The 17,036-nt window shown below is 40.6% G+C and overlaps 1 protein-coding gene across 1 annotated transcript in view; it reads left to right on the plus strand.

Annotated features, from left to right (window-relative positions):
* The first annotated feature begins 11,745 nt into the window (after positions 1-11,745).
* Positions 11,746-17,036, plus strand: part of Pkhd1 (PKHD1 ciliary IPT domain containing fibrocystin/polyductin) — a 410,096-nt gene continuing 404,805 nt past the window's right edge. Inside the window, exons 1-3 of the mRNA XM_035453320.1 lie at positions 11,746-11,903; positions 13,300-13,377; positions 13,929-14,073. Coding sequence (XP_035309211.1) covers positions 11,852-11,903; positions 13,300-13,377; positions 13,929-14,073 — 275 coding nt within the window. The 5' untranslated portion in view covers positions 11,746-11,851. The remainder of the gene's footprint in view (positions 11,904-13,299; positions 13,378-13,928; positions 14,074-17,036) is intronic.

The following is a 17,036-nucleotide window of genomic DNA, read 5'->3' on the forward strand; positions in this document are numbered from 1 at the left end:
GTGTTGTAAAGACTTATTCCTCCTGAAGGAGTGGAGGGGGATCTGATCTGTTTATTTGTTCTTTCCACCTGCGTTCTTTACATGTGCCCCCCCCATTTTACAACATATCAGACCCTGATTCCATCATATTTCTTACACTGGCCCTGATCTTTCTACAATGGGCCCAGATGGATGTTTCAGAATCACATCCCCATCCTACACAGTTTAAGATAAAACAGTCAGAGATTTGGTGGGAGGATCCCACGGTTCCCTTCATTTGCTTCACATAATTTTATTTTTTCCTTAGACTAAAATAGACTTTCTTTTCACATAACATATCATGATTACACTTTCTTCTCTCTCTCCTCTTCTCTGTTCTTTCCCTCCTCCCCTCGCATTCAGACTCACCCACTTTCTGTCTCTCATTAGAAAACAAACAGGCAAAAAAGAAAAAAAGAAAACACATAGGCTTCTAAGGGATGCTAATAAATAAAATTAAATAACGTGAAACAAAAACCAACACATTGGAATAGGACAAAAACAAACAAAACGAAAAGAGCCCAAGAGAAGACATATGAAACAGAGACCTACTTTTTGCATACTAAGGAATCCCATTAAAAAAAAAAAAAAACAAAAACTAACCTGAAAGCCATAATACACAAAGGACCATTAGGGTAAAGAAAAAATGAGTAAAATAAAAACTAAAAGTGAAAATAAAAAATATAAGGTAAATTTTTTGTTTTTTGTTTTTTAAAGAAAAAGCTCTTGGAGAAGGAACCTTCAAAGATGCCACTGAGTCTATTTCCTGTTGGCCATTTACTGCTGGGCAAGCCCCCCTACCCTTAAGAGTAGTTTGTTTCTCCAGTGAGACTCCCTTGGAGGAAACTAAGATTTCATTGGTTCATTGGCAAGTGGTTGTCAGTTGAATATAGCATCTGTGTTTTTGATGGAGGCATGTGTCCACTTCTCCTTTCAGCTCCAGGAGCCTATCTGGTGCAGACCCATGCAGGCTCTGTGTGGGCTGCCTCAGTCTCTATCAGTTCATATGCATGTTGATCATGTTTATCTAGAAGGCCTTGCTTTCTTGGTGTCCTCCATCCCCTCTGGCTCTTACACTCTTTCTGCCTCCTCTTCTGTGGGGTCTCTGCATTTGCTGGAGACAACCTGCTTAAGGCTGAGTGCTCCAAGGTCTCTCTTCTCTGCATAATGTCTGCTTGTGGGTCTCAGTGTTTGTTCCCATCTGTTGGAGGGGGCAAGGTTCTTTGCTAATGGATGGTCAAGGCACCAATCTGTGAACATGGCAGTATGTCATTAGGGGTCATTTTATTGCTACTTTCCCCACTCCCTTTTAGAATAGTAGTATTTGGTTTTACCCTAGGTTCCTGGGCTATCTGGTCTCAGGTTCTTGGTCACCCAAGCTGTGTCAGGTATGGATTCCATCTCATGGAGTGAGCCTTATGTCAAATCAGATACTGGTCATTGCACTAACAAATCTTCCAAGCAGGACACCATTGTAGACCAAAGGGCTTGTGGCTGGGTTGTGTTGACATTTCTCCTTTGGTAGCATGCAGAGTGCCTTCCTATACTAAAGATGTTAGCATGTAGCAGTGAGGGCTCATTGTAGGCATCAGTTTGACTTCTCCACATTCAATGATTTCTGTAGATGTTCTCTGTTGCAAATGAGCCCTGGCTGTCAGTGTTCTGGAGAGCAACTTATTGTGTCAGCAACCATCTGGGTTGTTTGGGGGTTATTATGGGACCGCTTAGGCCAACAACTCCATCAGATGTAACTCAACCCCCATACTAGGAGATTCATTCGGTGGCAAGAGATGCACAGTTGGGTTTCTGTCTCCCCCATTATTTGGTAATTTCATTTGCATTGTCTTCATCTATGTGTGTATTTTAGGAAGTTTCTACTGTATTGGGTTTCCATACTTCCCCCTCAAGTGGCCCTTAATTTTAGTTGTCTCTCCTCATATTTCTTAGTCCCTTCTTCCTTTCTCTTTCCACTCCATTCTCCAATTCCAGTCACTCCCATCACACACCCATAACTATTGATTCTATTCACTTCCCTAGTGAGATCTATGCCCCCCACCCCTTCTCTGTTCATTACTCTGTACTTAACTTTTGTGGTTCTATGAATTGTAGCTTGTTTATCATTGATTTAGCAGCTAACATTCACATATAGGTGAATACATGCCACATTCTCTTTCTGGGTCTGGGTTACCTCACTTAAGATGATTTTTTCTAGTTTCATTTACCCATAATTTTCATAATGTCATCTTTTAAACAGATGAGTAATACCTCCATTGTTTAAGTGTACCACATTTTTTAATCTGTTCATATGTTGAGGGACACAGTTTTTTTTTCCCAATTTCTAGTTACTATGAATAGAGCAAATTAATACAGCTGAGCAAGTGTCTCTGTAGTAGGATGTAGAGTCTTTTAGGCATATGTTCAAGAATGGCATAACTAGAACTTGGGGTAATTGAGTCCCATTTTCCTGAGGAAGTGCCACACTGATTTCCATAGTGGATGCCCAAGTTTACACTCCAACCCAAAAAGGATGAGTGTTCCTTTTACTGTACATCCTTGTCAGCATGAGCTGTCAATTGTTGTATTTAACTTAATCATTCTGATGGGTGAAAGATGAAATCTCAAAGGAGTTTTGACTTGAGTTTCCCTGATGATTAAGGATGCTGAAATTTCTCAGTCATTTGAGTTTCCTCTTTTGAGAATTCTCTTTTTAGATCTGTACCCCAATTTTTAAATTGAATTGTTTTCTTGATAGCTAGTTTTTAAAATTCCTTCTATATTTTGGCTATTAGCCCTCTGTCAGATACGTAGTTGGTAAAATATCTTGTCCCATTCTGTAGGCCTCTGCTTTGTCTACTGACAGTGTCCTTTGTCAGAAGCTTCTCAGTTTTATGAAGTACCATTTATTACTTGTTTACCTTAGTGCCTGTGCTGATTGTTTTCTGTTCAGAAAGTCCTTTCCTGTGTCAATGAGTTCAAGGCTATTCCCCACTTTCTCTTCTATCAGGTTCAGTGTATCTGGTTTTATGTGGAGGTATTTGATCCATTTGTATTTGAGTTTTGTGCAGGGTGATGGATATGGATCTATTTGCATTCTTCTACATGCAGCCATCCAGTATGACAGGCACCATTTTTTGAAGATTCTGTCTTTTTTCCAGTGTGTATTTCTGGCTTCTTTATGAAAAATCAAGTGTCTATAGTTATGGAGATTTATGTTGTAGGTCTTCAATTTAATTCCAATAATTAACATGTCTGTTTTTTTGTGTCAATATCATGCTGTTTTTATTTATATAGCTCTATAGAACAACTTGAAATCACAGATACCTGGTAATATCTCCAGGAGTTCTTTTATTGTTCAGGATTGTTTTAGCTATTCTGGTGTGTGTGTCTGTGTTTCCATATGAAGAAAAATTAAGTGTTCCTTTTCGGGATGCCTGTATCTGATGACCATGGATTTGTTTGATACATCTGAGAATTTGTCTTATTGTGACAGAAAGTCAAGCAAAGCTCACAGTGTCACCTGCCTTGGTTGACAGCTGCACTTCTAGGATCGACATAAAGATCTGACCATCTACCACACTGTGGGGACAAGTGGACATTCTTGGCATGGTTTTCATTTGGGTCTCCAGAGTTGTTGTGTACTGTCCTCAGTTGAGAATTTAGCACTTCAAAGTGTTCCCTTCCCAACTCAGCCTTGGCTACGTGCCCCCTTTGAAGTTCTGTACCAGTTGTTGTCTATAAATAAGGCATGCCCAGGGCCATTAAAGTGCTGAGATGAAGGGCATGGCTCATTTATGGGAATAGCACAAGTGCAGGACCATGTTAGGGAAAGGTCTTGGTTTCATCTTTCTTCTTCAACCTGTCCAGTACTCATCCTACCTTCAATCTGGCATAAAGCATACGTGAGGCTCCAGAGAGAACAATCAAAGCTGCCACTTGGCAGATTCTTTCTTGCTCCCCTTTAACAAGAAGGAAAAAAAAAAGAAAGAAAGGAGAGTTTGGATCAGAGCCCAGTAGCCTACATCAGTTTAGAGTTTTCCTGAGCAAAGGTAATGCCAGGAGTCTTCCCAGGGGACCGAATTAATGATGCCAACTGCCACTGTTGGGGCTTACTCTTGGCTTCTTGTCCTAGGTTTTTATCATGTGCTTTCATCTAATGGCAAAGCTGAAGAATAAGGATTTTTACTTTGCATATGGAAACTAGAGCTTCAGAAAGTTTAACCAGCATGCTCCTGGATGTTTCAGTTCTAGGCCCATATAGAATTGATAATCTGTGAACTTGATGATGGAGTTGCTCAAGGTGAAGGTAATAGGTCTTGGTCTCCAGCTGCTTCAGGTGTCATCTAGAAACAGTATTGAAGATGGCAAGCCCTAAGCATTCTGGGGTAAGGTGGTCCCTACAGCTTGAGATTCTTTCTTCAGAGAAGCACAGCAAGTGATGCTAGAATCAGAGCCACTATTAGTAGTATTAGTACAAATATAGTCATCACCATTTATCTATTCTTTCGCCCTCTAAGATTGCCACCAAAACTTTGTTTTTATTTTTATGTTCATTTCCCCACTCTACCACTCTTTAGCCTTCAGTTATGTCTCAGTGTCTTTTAATGTCATTGGGTGATGCAAAAATAAACACAGCCTTCCCAAACCTGCATGGTAGAAAGCATTTCTGTGGTGTGGCGGAAATGCTCCTCATGAGATGACCTGTGCCACCCAGCTTCTAGTGCTCCTCACAGCCACACAGAGGTGTTTACCTTTCATGAATACCTACTGTGATGATTAACATGGGTTGCCGGCTTCACTGGATCTAGAATCACTGAGGGAACAAAGCTCTGGGGATGCCTGCCAGGGAGTTTCTAAAAAGTCAATTCATTGAGGTGGGAAGACTTTCCCTAAAATGTGGGTGATACCTTCTCATGGACCAAGGTCCTGGCCTGTATAAAGAGAAGAAAATGAGCTGAGGACCGGCATTCTTCCCTGTGGTGGTTTGAATAGGTATGGCCTCTATAGACTCAAGCGTTGGAATGTTTGACACACAGGGAATGGCACTATTAGGAGGTGTAATCTTGTTGGAGTAGATGTGTTGGAGGAAGTATGTCACTCTGGGGGTGGGCTTTCCTGTCTCCTATGCTCAGGCTCCACCTAGTGAGACAATTCACTTCCTGTTGCCTGTTGATCTAGATGTAGAACTTTTAGCTCCTTCTCTAGCACTATATCTGTTTGCACACTCCCATGTTTCCTGCTGCGATAATGGACTAACCCTCTGAAACTGCAAGCCAGCCCCAATTAGACGTTTTTCTTTATAAGAGTTGCTGTGGTCATGGTGTCTCTACACAGCAATAGAAACCCTAACTAGGACCATGCTTGCTTTTTGATTGTGAATGTAATATGAGCAGCCGCCTCGTGCTCTTGCCACTGAGCTTTCCTCACAATAATGGATGGGACCTTTAAACTATTAGTCCAAATAAACATGGTAGAGCCTTTCTGATGTGTAAGTGAAATAGTGAAAAAGCCAACAGAGAGCTCAGTATAGCTGGTAATTATTAAGTATTTGCAGCAGACACCTGATATAAGTATTCCTGGAAACATTCACTCATGCATTTAACAGTTGTCTTCTGAGTATCTGCTTTAAGCTGCTGGAATCTATTCAGTTATACTCAAGTAACTCTCAGAGATGTACAAATGGATTTGACAATGGTGGGAAAACAGAAACTGAAATGCTTTGAAGTGCTGAGTATCTAAAGTCAGGCTTATCAGTAAAGGCCTGTAATCCATCAACTCAGGAGGCCAAGGCATGGGAATTTCAAGACCTGCATGGAAAACAGAAGGGAGTTCAAAGTCAGATTCAGCAACGTTGGAAGACTTTTGTACCAAAATAAAAATCAAAAAGAGGGTTGGGGATAAATAAGCTCACTGGCAAAGAACTTGCCTAATATGTTTGAGGTCCCAAGTTCAATATCCAGGACTGGAAAAAATGTTGGGTATCTGAGACATGCTTATCTTTTTTTTTTTTTTTTTTTTTGTTAATGTTAGTCAACTGTGGGATTGATGCTGCCTTCTGGTATTAAGCAAGTGAGTCATCAATTTATTCAGATCATAAGGTAGATTCTCCACTTAAAGATAGAATTGACAAAGAATTTATGACTAGCCTCTAAAAACCTGCCATGCTACTTATCTTTTCAAATAAGATATCTGAATAGTTTGTTATGCTCCTGATAATTGTCTCCTGAATAATCTGACTGGTTACTTGATATCTCCATTATTCTAATGTATTTTCCTCACTGATATTGCTCATATGATATTGGACACCATGCTGTCTTAATCATGCAACATTTTACAGAAAGGGTACAACCATTTCTTCCACTTTGAAAATTTATTTAAGAAACAAAAACTTGACAGTCTTATAGAATTCTGCCCTATAGCATGCATTTCACTGGGCTACAGAAATGTGTGACTTTAGTGTCATTCCCCATTTTTAAATCAAATGTGAGAGACATTTCTGAAATCTCAGCTGGGCTTCTGGACCACAGTAACAAGGTATAAACCAGAATTGCTTTGGTGTTGTTGCTCCCTGCTGCTGTGGATTATTTTAAATTCTGCTGAAGTTGGGGAGAAAGAATTGCACTGTAATTCAGAAACTGACATGTGACGATGTGATGCTCGGCTCACATTTCTTACAGATGCTCCAAATTCAAAGAAAAGAATGTTTCTCTGATGTGGGAAACACTACTATTGTAACACGTGTCTAGTCTGACATGGGAGGAATCAAACTGGAAGAGCAACTAACATCTACCTATTCTGAGTGCCAAGTTACAGAAAGTGCTATTTTTTCTCCTGGAATAAGTTCAGTCTAAAAATACCACAGTCTCATATTCATTTCTTCACTTAGCATTTATTTTTAAATTTTTAGATTTCATGTGGGTTAAGGTGGGACCCCTCCTCCTTCCAAACTGAGACTCCTATGTACTGAGAAAGCCCCTAAGTCCATTCAGTTTTCTTGGTGTCATGAGTTTCTGATGATGCTGTGTCAGTAGTGTGAACTTACTCTGTGAAGTACTGTAGGTTAGCGATGCCCTCAGGATGACTGGGGTAGACAGAATCACAAGCCCCCAGCTAGCAGGATGTAGAACAGCTGGACAGCTTACTGCATCTTCTAGGTCCACAGGCTTTACAAGCTAGTTCCACCTTTGACATCCTGTGGCTCTTTTGGATGTCACGACTCTCAACTTGAAAGGCATAGGTCACCCCAGTACATCTTCTGGGAAAGTATCATTACTGTTGGTACAATAGGCCAAAGAGCGAAAAAGGATTTAGGATAGAAGTACTAAGAACAAGTTATCTTTGAGTAGTTTTGTTGGATGGGAATGGAAGTTTGTTAAAGAAAGCCTGACACTGGTATTTTACCCATAGATTGGGTCCTTGGTCAAGCAGAGTCATGTTGCCTCAAATTTGAGTCCATGATGATAATGGTATAGTAAAGTTAGAGGGATCTGATTGTCTTTATTTTGTTTCTTCATGAAGAGAAGGAGTTTGAAGAAAAGGAAGGAAGATGAGCTGGGTCAGGCCCAGAGAAGGAAAAGGGGGATTTGTTTTTTGTTTGGGGGTTTCTCACAGAACAGTGTGAGGCAAAGCTGTGTGTCTATCTCACAAGAGGTGACCTTGGGGTCCAAACCAGGCTGGTGAAACCCACAGAAACAGCTGGCCTGAACAATTGGGAGCTCTTGGTCCTCAGACTGATAGCTGGGAAACCAGCATGCGACTGATCCAGACCCCAGGAACGTAGGTGTCAGTGAGGAAACCTCGGAAATCCATGGGGCCTCCTGTGGTAGATTAGTACTTATCCCTAGCATAGGTGTGGACTTTGGGAGCCCATTCCACATAGAGGGATTCTCCCTGAGCCAAGACACATGGGGAGGGGGACTAGGCCCTATCCCAAAGAATATGACAGACCCTGAAGACTCTCTATGGGAGGTCTCACCCTCCCTGGGGAGCAGTAAGGTTATGTGATAGGTAGGGTTTTAGTTGGGGGGAGAGAGGGTGGGGAGGAGGGAAGGGAGAAGGAACTGGGATTGACATGTAAAACAATCTTGTTTCTAATTCAAATAAAAATGGGAAAAAAAGAAGACCTTGCTTTGGGGCTCCTATTACCCAATGAAGTTCTTCAGTGGAATGACATATCATATCATATCAAAAATATGCATATAAGTTGGAGATAATATAAAAAAAATTTAAAAAAGCAAAGAAAGGCGGGGGGAGCCCAAAGCAAAATGGCATGGAGTGTCCTTAGTTTTCAGCTGTTTGCTTTTGTTGCCCATATCTACTCCAGAGAATTTTTTTCCAAATAGATTTCTAATATATTCCACTTTATGGGGTGAATCCACTTCCACAAAAGCATAGTGCAATCTATTTTGGTTTAGAGAGATGAAAAGTATTTCTCTCTAAATGACGTACTCATAGTTTGGGAATGGCTTATATAAGTCCAATACTAATGTGTAGCAACAGCCTATTTAATACTCATTTACCAAGTTGCACTCAAGTTTTGATGACTGAATATTACCAATATGAGAACTTAGTTATCTCTTAGCATATATATATATATAATATATATATATATATATATATATATATATCATTAGAATCCTGCTAAGAAACAGATCACCTTTGAAGTCCTGGCTGTGCTCTATTTTTAGAAACCGCTAAGACATCAAGTATAGTGGTAGAAACTATGCAGACCACCCTCCCAGGTACAAGATGGTAATGGGTAGACTTGTTGGTACAGAGGGAAGAGACCAAGCATAAGGATGTCAAAGTTCATGGTATCTGCCTGGTGTCTCCTCTTTCTTACTAACTTTCTTATTTCACATCTATAACCTCCTTCACATGGCCTTACCTCTACCTTACTAGTGGCAGCTCTACCAGATTCATTGGCTTTCCTGTAGTTGCCAAGCTGTGGTAACCGCCAGAATTGCTATAGGTTCTCCTCTTCCAGAGATAGTTTCAGGGCTGCATTTAAAAAATTAATATATATATATATATATATATAATATATATATATATATGATTTAATTATTTATTATGTATACAATGTTTTATCTGTAGGCCAGAAGCAGGTACCAGATCTCATTATAAATGGTTGTGAGCTACCATGTGGCTGCTGAGAATTGAACTCAGGTCATCTGGAAGAACAGCCAGTGCTGTTAACCTCTGACCCATCTCTCCAGCCCTTGCTGGACTGTAGTGTAATCTGTGGATTAAATTTAATCTTGGTGGAGTTTCTTCTTCAGATATATTAATATTCTTTCAGGTAGAGACAAGGCTGACAAATTTTCTCTGAGGAGAGGCAAGGATAGATAAGTCAAATGTTCAGTAAGAAATTAATGTTGACTTCCTGTCTGCTGGCTCTCTGATTTTTCATCAAGGGGCAACAAACCAGTGACCCAAACTCATTGTTGAGTACCATTGGGTAGTGATGGTGGAAATCAAGGGTCTCTTATTAAGAAATTGAGGTAGGAGGGAGAAGAGAAAGTACAGAGTTGAACTGGGCTAGCTAAGCTCTCCCTGCATCTTTAGGGCCATGTCGCTGTGGTGAATACATCACTGAGAACCCGAAGCATAGTGAACAGGAACAGCCAGAGACCACTCATGGGGCATGCCCCCCTCCTTAGATGTTCCCTCTGGGCTCTCTGCTCACTGGCTGTCTTCCTGGCACATCCTTTCAATCATTGGATGGACTTTTATTTGGAATTCTTGTCTGAGACACATACAGTAATCAGAGAAAAATGTTAAGAAGGCCCTTCTTTGGGTCTCTAAGTAGCTCACGTTAATAATTAAACTTGCCCTATGGTCATTTGTGAACTTTTACTCTGGTGCACATTTGGCCAGGACAGAAACGAGTTAGGTGAGTTATAGTCCAACATGAGGGAGCTACCTGCATGGTAGCTGCAGGTTGGGCTGGAACCAGATAACATGGCATCGTTTAGAAAGGAAAGATTTCTCCTTTGAATCACAAGACAGGCACAGAAGCAGGTACTGTTTGATTCAGAAAATCCTTCGTTTTCTACCTCTGCATCTCTTGCATCGCTGCAGTAGGCAAAGGAAAGTAGGAAGTCTATGGTAAGAGCTTGGAGCTTTGTCTTTCAGGCTCCCGCAGGAGGGGGAGCTGAGGGAAGAGGGATGGGGAAAGGGAGGGACAGAGCAAAAGAACACAGGATCAGGAAGGGGACTGAATTGAATGCACTGCACTCTGCTCTCTGGTTGAAACATTCTGCTTAAAGGGAATAGAGAGATGCTGAGTTTCTCCTTAGGAAAGATTAGGGAACTGATGAATCCACACCCAGAAAAATGGCGATTATTGTAGATAGCACTTTTGTTTTGGGAGGAAAATTAGCATTTCTGAAGTTAAATTTTAATGAAGCCCAGTTTGGGGGGTGCTTACTTCCATTGTACTCAGCTTGGCACTAGGCATTAAGAGGAAAGGTTATAAAATAATGGGCCCCTGGGATTGGACTGTGTGCTGGTCAGAACAAGCAAGCCAGCCAGATCCTGTGCTTTCGGGCTAGATAGCAAGTTCTCCTTAGCATCATTCTTATGTAGTACATATTACTGAAAACTGGATGTTTGTAAATTGAACACAGTTACAAAGTTAGAAATAGACTGAAGAATGTAGGAAGCTTTGTGATGTAAAAGAACATCTGATCTTGTCAATACTCCTTTCATACCTGAAAAGACTCCACGACTAAGGACGGGTATATAGACTTTCCTAGCTTCCAGAGCAGTGTTCAGCATCTATTGGGTATAGAGTAAACCTTCCCATTGTTGAACTAAATGTAAGATATTGTTTATTTTGAGTTAGCCTAATCAGGACTCACCTGTATGATAAATTCAATGCATGTTGGGACTGGGAAGCTATTTCTAGGATTCATTTTTTTTTTTACAACGGTGAAATAATGAAAGGTATCACTATTCTTCACCCAATTTAAACATGGATTAAATAAGTTATTGAAACAAGATGAGCAGAGTGGTGATTTTCTACTCGCTATCTCCTGAGCTTAGGAAGATGGTAGGTATCTCTAAAGATGCCAGTAGTACATTATCTATCTATCTATCTATCTATCTATCTATCTATCTATCTATCTATAAATAATATAATTACATCATCTGGACTCTCTCTAACTCCTACCACCATCTTTTAAATTCACAGCCCCTTGTTTTTAATTCTTATTATTCCATATATATGTGAATAAGTATATAAATGCAATATGATGAACCATTAGTTTTTAATTGTCTGTAGCTCTTCATCTAGGAGTGGGGCCCCATGTAATTTCTCCTATCCTCATTGGTATGTCAACTGGCATTGTCATTATTCAGGACTTGCTTAAGCAGCCATCGTTGAGATTTCCTGGGTATAGCTTCCTCATCATATCTACAAGATGGTATCTTGGAGCAGACTTCCTGGTCCTCTGACTCTTACATTCTTTCTTCCCTCTCCTTCTCCCTATTCTTAGAGGGTTAGGTGTAGGGGTTGTGTTGTAGATGTATCAATTTGGGCTGGGCATCCCACATTCGGTTGCTCACTGCATTTTGGCTGCTTGTGGCTTTCTGTAATGGTCTCCATCTGCTGTGAAAAAAAAAAATCTTCGATGAGTAAGAACTGCACTTCTTGGGCTAGTGTTACATCTATTTCACTTTTTAATTTTCTGTTTCAACATAGTTCATTGATAGTATATAGGTATTTTTACTTTATGTTTTACAAGACACAAAAGCCACATTGCACCAATCAACACAAAAAAATGCTTTTAATATTGGAGCCATCTCAAGAGGGTTGAGCTAGCTGGACGTCATGCCTGCCTGGCTGATCGCTCTGCTGAGTATGAAAGTACTACTTCTAGCTGGTAAGTAGAAAGCATGTGAGCAGATCACATAGCAGACAACTAGGTCACATTGAGGGGGCTACTATTGATTGTCAAAATATTGCCCACTTAAAATGTGAGCTTCAGGATCTGCTTTAGGATCTGAAATATTTTTTTCCTGATGAGTTTCTGGGGTTATTTGTTAAATTATTATGAATAGATATTTCAACCTTTAATGGCCAGTGGGGGTTGCTGTTACAATTCAAATAACAACATAACTTCTTCTGTAATCTCTCTTTTGGGCTGGTAGACATAATTATTAGATTTTATTGTTATGTCTTCCCTAAGGAATTGTGCTTTAGTGTTTAATGGCTGCTTGCATTAAAATCACTTTTTTTTCCCTAATCATGCTTCCAGCTTCTCAGTGAGGTTGATAATCCCTCTGTATCTTATTATACATTTTATCTTCTTTGGATAAAATGATTTAATGATCTCTGGGGGTCTAAGGATGGAGTGATCTGGTCAGGGTTGTCATGATGATATATTGATGTGAATAGGTTTCCACCATTCTTAGGCATGTAGCGAGCCAACAAATGGTTGCTGTACATAATGCCCTGGGCTAGTCCACAGGCAAGGCCTGGTTTACACTTGACATTTCCATGTCAGAAAATGAAGCCGTTTCCTATTGATAACATACAACTCTTTGCTTACTACTGTCATGTGGAGGCGTTGGGTGATTTTTGCTAGCCTCCTTGAAGTGGCTTTGCCTTGACCATGACATGTCTGGAAATATCCTCAGAGCCCAATTTAGTCTAGCATGTCAAGCTCACATTCCTTTCCTTTTTTATTTTAAAGGAAGTTTTGCAATGTGCTCACTTTAGTCCCTCAATGACCATCGAACACAAAACTCATGGAATTCTTGGATGCATTTGGGGAGTCATTGTGATTATATATTCAATAGGGCCCAAAAAGGGAAAACTAAAGGACAGGGTCTCAAGAAAGAAAAAGGAAGTAGGCCCATCTCCAAGTTTTTCCTTTTCCCAGGAAGTAGGAATATAACTTTATATTTAAGTGTGGCCATCTGAACAGAAAGTGAGACAGAGAAGAGAGGCAGAGTGAGCTCAGGTAAGAGGCAAGCATGTCTCTGAGACTATTTCTAAAGAAAGCCAAAATTCAGGATTGTCCGAGGAACATTGGGGTACTGGGTTGCTAAAATGAGAGTGACACATTTTCCTTAAAGCAGGACTCCACAGCTATGTTTCCCGGGCTAGCAATACAAGTGCACATTGTGAACTAGAAACTCTGATGAGATGGCCTGGTGATCCACGCTTCACTCAGCCACCAGATGAGACATACATGCTAAAGTTTGCTTTAAGATATTGGGGGTGCTAGTGGATTATATACAATCTTCAAAATCAGTATTTTCTTTTATTGACAGACCGCTATCTGAGTTTCCAGATTGAACCTTCAGAAGGTAGCCTTGCAGGGGGAACTTGGATCACAGTTGCTTTTGATGGTAGGTTTGGGCTTCCGTAAATGTGAGTGTTGGAGTTATTGATCCAAAGTCCAAAGAAGTTTGAATCCTTGCCTCTTTGTCTAAGAACAGCTCTGAAGAAGGACCTGAGAGGGATGAACTGATTGACCCTACTGTGTCTTTGCAGATGCTAACTGGCTAGTGTCACTGCAGAGGTCACTGTTGCATCAGTGCCCTCATGGGGGGGGGGATGCTTGAAAAGATGGTGTGCTGACATGGGAATGTGTTGACATTTCCACGCTATCTCTTACATATGATTGCATGTCAGGAGCCTCTAAACCATACTGTACCAGGCACATTTCCCCCATGGCACAAAGCAACTTGGAAGCTTGGAAGACTCTTTTCTAGGGGCAGGCAGATGTGAAGGGAGAAAAACATTTATAGGCTCATAAGAGAACCTTGGTAACACAGTATTTGGACACCAGTATTAATGTTGTCCTCAGGCAAACACAATGTCTTACATTGCCCTCCTGTGGCCAATGTTTGCATTGCCCTGTCTGTCTCTGCAGTCTGAGATTTCTCCTTGTGTTTAGGTTTGGAGAAAAGTGTTCTTTACCCCCACAATGGCTCTCAGCTGGAGATGGACCTGGTGAATGTGGCAGTTCCTACCTTACCGAGGATCCCCTGTGATGTCCATCCTGTCTTTGTGGATTTGCCTGTGGTGACTTGTCAGACCAGGTACACATGTCTGGAATACAAAGCCTGGCAGGATGAATGAGCTTCTGATTTCTCAGCATCTTTGGGTGATATGTTAGACAACTCCTGCACTGTGATTGATGATCAGACATGGCTTTATAATAGGCTACATGAATGGGCTAACATGTTCTAAAAATTCTTTCCCCTTAATCTCTCTCGGAACAGAAAACAGAAACAAAGTTCTGTCTATGGTGGGAAGGACAAATGGAAGAAAATGAAAACAAACATTATCACAAACAAAAGCCATCACCTGTCAATGTTCTTTTTTTTGTAACACTTTAACTTTTTTCTTTACTATTTTATTTTATTTTATTTTGGTTTTTCGAGACAGGGTTTCTCTGTGTAGCTTTGGAGCCTATCCTGGCGCTCGCTCTGGAGACCAGGCTGGCCTCGAACTCAGAGATCCACCTGCCTCTGCCTCCCGAGTGCTGGGATTAAAGGCGTGCGCCACCAATGCCCACCTTGGCCTTCTGGTCTAAAAAGCTTAAAGCTGAGTGGGCAGGGTGTAAATTCATGGATGAGGGTTTGCATACAGGGGAAAGAGGATAGTTGGAATTTGGTCTGGTGTCATGGCCCCTTTCCCCATTAATTATTGTTATATGCATATATGTATATACATATATATTCCTAGATATTACCTTCTTAGTCCATATACTATATGTGTATGTGCATTTTCAGGGCTGACCATTTGGCACTAGACAACCAATTGGTGTGCTCTTCTCTGAGGAAGAGCGCATCTCCTGCTCTTAGTTTTCTTCAGGCGCCTCTAGTATTTCATGCAGAGTTGAGGCCTCTTGGGCTTTCCCCACTCATTTTGGCATGTTTATTGTTTTTGCTCGCATTTGGGTAGTCATGTTGGTGAGATTTTATGGGTGGAACCTCTGACATTATTAAGAGACACAATCTCACATTAGACTCCCTGACACTCTTAGCATGAACTATATATATGTAAGTATGTGGTCAGTATTGGAGAAAGTTCCATGAGCTGATAAGAAGAAAGTATATTCCTTTTGTGTTTGCTTGAAATTTTCTGTAAATGTCTGCTAGGTCCATTTGATTTATGGTGTTATTTAACTCTAGCATTTCTCTGTTTAGTTTTTTGTCTGGATGACCTGTCTATTGGTGAGAGTGAGAAACTGAAGTCACCCCTAGCACTGTATGAGGATCAATATATGATTTTAGCTGTAGTAGTGTTTCTTTTGTGAACTTGGGTGCCATCATGTTTGGTGCAAAAATATTTGGAGTTGCAATGTCCTCTTGGTAAATTTTTCCCAACTAGTTTTGGTTTGATGTCTACTTTGTCAAATATTAAAATGTCTATGCCTGCTTGTTTCATTTCATTGGGTTCATTTACTTAAAATATTTCTCCATCCTTTTACACTGATGTGATAACTATCTTTGTGGTAAAGTATATTTCTTGGATGCAACAGAAAGATGGATTCTGTTTTCTAATCCCATCTATTAATCTGTATCTTTTTATTTGGGAATTGAGACCACTAATATTGATTGATGGGGAATGTACTGTGTATATTTATCTTATTGATTGTTAAATAAAATACTGTTTGGCCAACGAGACAGCAAGTAGACGGGACTATGAGTCAAAGAGGATTCTGGGAAATGTAGTAGAGAAGTGCTGATCCAGGCAGGAAGCGACATAGCAAGGAGACTCATATTTAAGCGAAGGAGAAACAGGAAGGGCTCTCTTTTCCCCTCTGCTCCTGCTCCAGTGGCACAATGTGAGCCACCAGCAAGGAGGGACACCAATAAGGCATCCGATAAGTCTTGTAAAATATATAGACTTATGAGACTGAGCTAACAGATGAGGAATCCTAGTCATTGGCCAAGCAGCTTTGAACCTAATACAAGTTTCTGTGTATTTATTTGGGTCTAACTTGGGCAGGCGGCTAGTGTAAAGCTCACACGTGGCGGTGGGGCTCAGGCAGCTTTTGGCGGAAAGATTTATCGTAACAATTGATAGTTAATAATGAGCAAAATTTTTTTGTTTTTTTATTTTATTAGTTCAAATTAGGAACAAGCTTGCTTCAGATGTCAATCCCTTCTCCCTCTCCCTCTCCTCCCCCCCAACATCCCACCTGCCCCTAGCCATCCCCCCTCCACTCCCCAGGCAGGGTAAGGCCCTCAAAAGGGACTCCCCAAAGTCTACCACATCATCCTGGGCCAGGCCTAGGCCCTTCCCCATGTGTCCAGGACAAGAGAGCATCCCTTCATATGGGATGGGAATGAGCAGTTTTTATGGATGTTTTTGTTGACATATTGTGTATTTCCTCCCATCTTTTGGTTTATTGTTCTGGGATTACTTATTTTGTGTTTTTCTTTGGTGTAGTTAATCTCTTCAGACTGGTCTTTTCCTTCTAGTGACTTTTGTAGGGCTGGATTGAAAATTTTGTTTTAGTGTTGAGTGTTTTTCCTCCTTTGTCTATTATGATTGATAGTTTTGCTGGATATAATAGTCTGTACTGGTATCTGTCATCTCTAAGAGTTTGCTGAATATCTGCCCAGGGCCTTCTGACTTTCAGAGTCTCCATTGAAGTAAGGTGTTATTATTATTATTTATTAAATTTATTCATTTGTTTTACATTTCCTCTCCTTCCATTCCCTTCCTCCACTTCCTGCCCCAGCTCCCCCCCCCATCCACTCCTCCTCTGTTTTTGTTCGGAAAGGAGCAGGCCTCCCATGGGTGTCATAAAGCGTTTTTCTGATGGCTCTGTCTTAATATGTGACTTGATCTTTTTCCTTTGTAGCTTATAATATCCATTCTTTGTTCTGTATATTTACTGTTTTTATTATTCTGTGTTGTGAGGAATTTCTTTTCTGGTCCAGTCTTTTTGGTGTTCTGTTTGTTTCTTGACTTTAATAGGCACCTCTTTCTTTAGTTTGGGGAACTTTTCTTCTATGATTTTGTTTACAATATTTTCTGTGCCTTT

The sequence above is a fragment of the Cricetulus griseus genome, assembly GCF_003668045.3.
Source record: "Cricetulus griseus strain 17A/GY chromosome 1 unlocalized genomic scaffold, alternate assembly CriGri-PICRH-1.0 chr1_1, whole genome shotgun sequence".
NCBI classification, from domain to species: Eukaryota; Metazoa; Chordata; class Mammalia; order Rodentia; family Cricetidae; genus Cricetulus; species Cricetulus griseus.